At 31.7% G+C, this 6,000-nt stretch overlaps 1 protein-coding gene across 1 annotated transcript in view; it reads right to left on the reverse strand.

Moving 5' to 3' along the window:
* The window catches only part of LOC134683958 (sodium-coupled monocarboxylate transporter 1-like), a 55,738-nt gene extending 50,638 nt beyond the window's left edge, over window positions 1-5,100 (reverse strand). The window contains exons 1-2 of the mRNA XM_063543266.1: window positions 4,615-5,100; window positions 2,533-2,601 (exon numbers count right to left, since the gene is read on the reverse strand). Coding sequence (XP_063399336.1) covers window positions 2,533-2,601; window positions 4,615-4,962 — 417 coding nt within the window. The 5' untranslated portion in view covers window positions 4,963-5,100. The remainder of the gene's footprint in view (window positions 1-2,532; window positions 2,602-4,614) is intronic.
* Between the last annotated feature and the right edge of the window lie 900 nt (window positions 5,101-6,000).

Consider the following 6,000-nt stretch of genomic DNA (forward strand, 5'->3'; position numbering starts at 1 on the left):
TATTCAATATACTTGTTTTACATTTGTTATTATTACGAATTGTACTTCTCCAGTGTGTTTTAACCCTGACGAAGAAAGAATGAAAATGAAGGCGGTGGTTAAACATCACGTTGATTTTTTTTTGTTGGGACTTTATTAAACACTATGCATAAGGCTACAAGTTTGACGTTGGGTGACTGTCAGCAACCCTTCATATAAGCTTTTAATTCTCCCGCTGATTTTTTTCGTTGTAATTTTGAAACACAAATGGAATGACGTATATTATACAAGTTGTTTATGAGATTTTTTTTTTCATATAATAATGTGTTTGACTTATAAATGACCCTTTATATCAAGGCTTTCCTGCAATTTAGACATTACAGGATGGGTCAAATGATTTTCCCTGAAAACTGTATTATTTGATAAGATTGCAAATGTTTTATAACACCGGGGAGCAAATTTATTGCAGTGGTTGACAGTTTTATATAATTAACTTTGTGCTTTCAGGGTATAAAAGTACCTTTGTACTGTCATGTAATGCTAACAAAATATCAATCAAGGATATCTTTAATATAATAGGTTGTTAACTTTACATTTTCAATCTTATGTATTATATTTTCGTTTTCATTTCAAAATAAGTTCATCAAACATATAAAACATATGATTTTAGATCTTATGTCTAAATCAAAAATTTTATCGATATTTCGGCACTCGAGAAATATTTTTTTTATTGCTTATTAGGCTATGACTTCTATCCATATCCTCAGAGACGAAATGTTTATCAAGAATGGAATTGGCATGGTGGTGTAAACAAAAATAATCCCACAGATATAATTTAACTCGTGACTCGCGTTTCGTCTACGCATTTTATCCATATTTGTGATAATACAATATCGCCCAAATTTGCCATATGTAGTTTGGTGTCGTCGTTTTTAAGAAAATTAAGCATTTGTGGAATTTACAGGACCATATGCAAATCACAGCACATAATATTTAGGTTCCGGACTATATGAGTATTTGGACCATATGGGTATATACTCATATGTTCCGTGGTCCGACCGTACGCGTATGGTTGGGATAATTAGCATTCTGTTACAGCTTACTTTTAATACTTCTAAACTCTTCATATGGTATGACCGTTCATTAATAAGACGCTATCATATATGTAATTTTATTATTATATTATGATAACAAGATTAGCTAAATAAAAATTAGAAGTTTATTTTACTTACTTGTCAAAACTATAATAATATAAACACATTTTATACCGATGATCATTACCGATGACCATTGACGATTTGTTGTTACGGGTAAATGGCAATATGTGCATTTTTGCGCCTGTCCCAAGTCAGGAGCCTCTGGCCTTTGTTATTCTTGTATTATTTTAATTTTAGTTTCTTGTGTACAATTTGGAAATAAGTATGGCGTTCATTATCACTGAAGTTTAGGGGCCAGCTGAAGGACGCCTCCGGGTGCGGGAATTTCTCGATACATTGAAGACCTGTTGGTGACCTTCTGCTGTTGTGTTTTTTTTATTTGGTCGGGTTGTTGTCTCTTTGACACATTCCCCATTTCCATTCTCAATTTTATTAAATATTTTAAATGTCTTGTGAATATGGTGTATTGCAGTCATTTTTCTATATTTGATATAGTAAGAGCTTTTTAAAAATACCGTAAAGATCAGAATGGCCAAAGACCTCGGTATCATTGTACGCAACTGCAAAAAGGCTAGCGTTGCACTCGCAAACAAAAGGTGTAACTGAAAAGGATCGTGCGCTACCAAGACTCACAAACGCAAAAAAAGCCATGATACCGTGTGGTAGTAAATGTCACACCAAGCCTTCATGCAAGAATGTAACTAGCTAGGAAAACCAACTATATATGGCATCAATATTTAATTTTTACGTAATTTTTTAATTACAAAATTTAGAAACTGTCATGTAACCATCATTGTGTTTTAGATAAAGTTTTTGTATTATTGAAACGTTTATAATGTAATTTTAAAAAAAAATACCTAAATGGTCTTAATATTCATATGGTCCGGACCATTGATAACCAAACGAGTATTATACTCATATGGTCAGACCATATGCTTACGGTCGACCATAGTTACGCGTATGGTCAGACCATATGAATATACGCATGTGGTCATGACCATATGCGTATGGTCCAAATACTCATATGGTCCGGAACATTTACAAAACTTATCAATTTCGCATCCTTACAGTAGAAGAGGCTAATTTGTTTTATCGGATAGATGTAGATGACAATTTCTGAGGAGCTTTGACAAACCAATCAAATTAAAAGCAATAAAAAAGAAAAGCTTATTTTTACACGAAAAATGACCCGACGGCAAAAGAAAGTGATAAAATTTGAAGCATTCTTTGTGAATATATTTAGCGACTGGGTCTTTCATTATCACGAATTTCTTATACTATTTGTAAACTACATAGATATAGGAAGATGTGGTGTGAGTGCCAATGAGACAACTCTCCATCCAAATAACAATTTAAAAAGTAAACCATTATGTATATATATTGAAAGTATACTTACAGTTCTAACAAGAAAAATCAAGGCACCAAATAAACGTACAGATTTGGACTGAAATCTTTCTTCCAAATACTGAAAGAGATAAATGAGATGAATATTTATTTTCAGTTTTCCATATTTTAGTGATAAATGGACTTAGTTTATTTCACATTTAACAAGACATTACAGTCTGGGGTTAAAGTTTCAATTGTTACAAATCAAAATAAGTTCTTGGACAAATCTTTATAGAATTTTATGCAACTTCATCAGAAACATTTTTATGATTAAGAGATGTCTTTTATTTTTTAAAGTTATCTTTCAAGTTCAATCTGCGGGTTAAAAGTTTTTTTGTCATCATTACCTTGACACACCTTATTTTTATTTGAATTTGGACAGAAGCTTGATAATGTCCAGAATATAGTATCCAGAGCAAAAACTTGAAATATTCGTTTTAATTTTTCCATATTTTAATGATAAAAGAACTTAGTTTATTTCCTATTTAACAAGAAAGTGCAGTCTGGTGTTAAAGTTTGTTACACATCAAATACCTTGCCAAACCTTAATAGAACTGTGTGCAACTTAAGCAGAAATTTTTGATGATTAAGAGATATTTTCTGATACAAAGTTTGGAAAATATTTTCATTTTCAGTATTTTTCTGATAGATGGACCGTCATTAGTTAGTTTTTCTTTGCAGTTAACATTTACAGACGACATGCAATCGGGGATTAACTTTTTGGACTTTATAAGTTAATAAACCTTCATGCATTGTTATGAAACTTGGACAGAAGTTTATCTTTTTCGTTAATTTTTTTTACATAAATAAGGCCGTTAGTTTTCTCGTTTGAATTGTTTTACATTGTCTTATCGGACCTTTTATAGCTGACTATGCTGTATGGGCTTTGATCATTGTTGAAGGCCGTACGATGACCTATAGTTGTTTATGTTTGTGCCATTTTGGTCTATTGTGGATAGTTGTCTCATTGGCAATCATACCACATCTTCTTCTTTTTTTTTTATTATATATTTAAGACAAAGACTACTTGAAGAAAGAGTTTGAACAGTTTTTAAAATCTGTATCTTACCAAGGACGTATATTACACGTCCTTGATCTTACTAATAAATAGACTCGCTAAATTGTTAGTCAACAATACACTTTTACATTGATAGCAGCAATCGTAGGTGAGAAACTCCTTACACATTTTGTATAGCATTCAGTTTTATACCAAATTTATTTCATTTTTTCTCTTTGTTTACAAGACAGTTTATGATAACGTCAGCATATGCAAACATGGTTGTAATACCTTAGATCACCAAGTGCGTGTATTCAGGTACTTGAACGAGAATTTATTAAATTTTTTCATGATTAATATGATTTTACTTAGTTTTCTTAATCATAATTTTTTTCGTGTCATCAAAGAGATCAGCAGACGATTGACATTAGCTTGACATAAGATAGTTTGCAGGATTTTTTTTTAAAGTCTAGTCAATTGGTATACATTCGGCATCTCGACTTCCATTTTAACTCTTAGTTAATGACATTTTGAGCTTAGACATGTATAATAAGTGTATTCATGATAACTGGTTAAACCACTCACTTAAAACGAAGCATACATGAACAGTAATATAATTAGAAATCAACAATTTGAACATTTACAAATTAAACTTCCCTCCAATAAGATTACATTATTCAGTCGCAGTAACATTCATGCACCAGAACGTTAAAGTTTGCCATAAAGCAACTACATTTCTGTAATTGATCACTTATGAACAATTTACTCCCTTATAATGATGGATCGTGTTCCTGAAATCGTGCTATAGTTCCTGCTGAAATCAAACTGTAACGAAGTAAACCTCAATCACAATATCGCAAAAAAGGAATTAGAGCATGTAAACAAACAAAAATCAGATGGCATGCTTTTATGCAGCAAAGGACTGTTAGGACGAAATTAATTGCTGCTCATACTTTACTGGTAGACTAAAGAGTAGCACTGATAATGTATTTTGTTCGTAATTTAACTTCACATTATTTTTTCCATCTATCATAGTCAAATGTAAATGATATAAGTTTCATAATTGTTTAACAAAATATTATAGTGCAAACTTACTTGAAAAACACTAACAACTTTCAACTTAAAAAACATAGGTCCAAATAGAAGTGCTCCAGTCACTGGAGCTAACATAGCTCCGAACACAGAAACCCAGTACTGGGTACCATACTCGTATATTTCCGCTGGTGTTCCGAGTAGAGTTGATGCTGAAAAGAAACTTGCAAGAATAGACAATGCTACAGGTAGTGATCTCATACTTTGATTTGCCATCAGAAATTCCTTTGTACTTTTTTGTTTTCCTCCTGCACATGCATGGTAAATCCCAATTCCCATTGAAACGAGCAACATGCCGCCAAAAACCGCATAGTCGGCTGCATGGAAATTATGCAAGTCCGATGTCGTCATTTTGAAACTAAATATGTTTAACGAATCTTTTAAACAAGGGAAAACATTATCAGAGGAAATATTCTAAAACAGTTTTTCAATCTAGCAGTACAACAATTTAAGATAACCTCATGTCTTAAGTATACAAAGCGTACTGTAAATTTACCTAGGAGTGTGATATTCACTGCGATATAGGTATGGTGTTTGTATATACTGAAAGTTAAATTAGTTAATCACTTTGGTAAACAAATATATTTATATATGAATCACTATGATCTTATTAACAGTATGTTAAATTGGTTAACAATATTTGTTCTTGTGTGTAAAAGAGGTGAGGTATTGTTGAGTAATGATTATACATTCAAAGAGTTTGATGTCGGAGACGTATCAACAATGTATCATAAGGATTTTTTTTCGTCATTTTGAGTAGATTTTAAATAATATATTAAGCTATGTTAAAAGATGTACATAGTCTCAAATCTAAAAAATTACAAATGTTTAGTCTCTAAAAAAAACTTGTAAGATTCCTGCTGCTAATTTGATTTAATTGAAGCAATTTGATTACTCAGTGAAATGGTGGGTACTAAAACATATGACCCGTTCATGATATCACTAGTATGAATTCCGACATAGACGAATTATTGATGTACGTATGGCGGGAAATTATCCAGTCTGGAGATATTACGAAAATTATCAATATCATTAAGTCAAAAGATGATGGAATTGGGATTATATTAATTTTCATCTACCATTGGTTAAGAAAGTAAGTTAGTTGGCCGAAATTACGTGAATTGAATCCTTCAACTCAAAATAACCTTCAATACTGAAAAAAAAACCATTAGGTTTATCGCAGGATTAAAGGATTATCGTGTACAGCTGCAACTGACATAATATAGATAAATTATACAGTTATAAAATAGATCTTGTAGAGTAGATTAAATTTATTGTTGACGAGAACAGTTGCATCACTCGTAGTGATTGGTCCTCGAGATTGTATCGCAGACATATAGATTACTACCCGGCATTGTCATGAACCTTTGAACATTTCTTTATCTTTCA

This window comes from Mytilus trossulus, chromosome 9 (genome assembly GCF_036588685.1).
Source record: "Mytilus trossulus isolate FHL-02 chromosome 9, PNRI_Mtr1.1.1.hap1, whole genome shotgun sequence".
In the NCBI taxonomy this organism is placed as follows: domain Eukaryota; kingdom Metazoa; phylum Mollusca; class Bivalvia; order Mytilida; family Mytilidae; genus Mytilus; species Mytilus trossulus.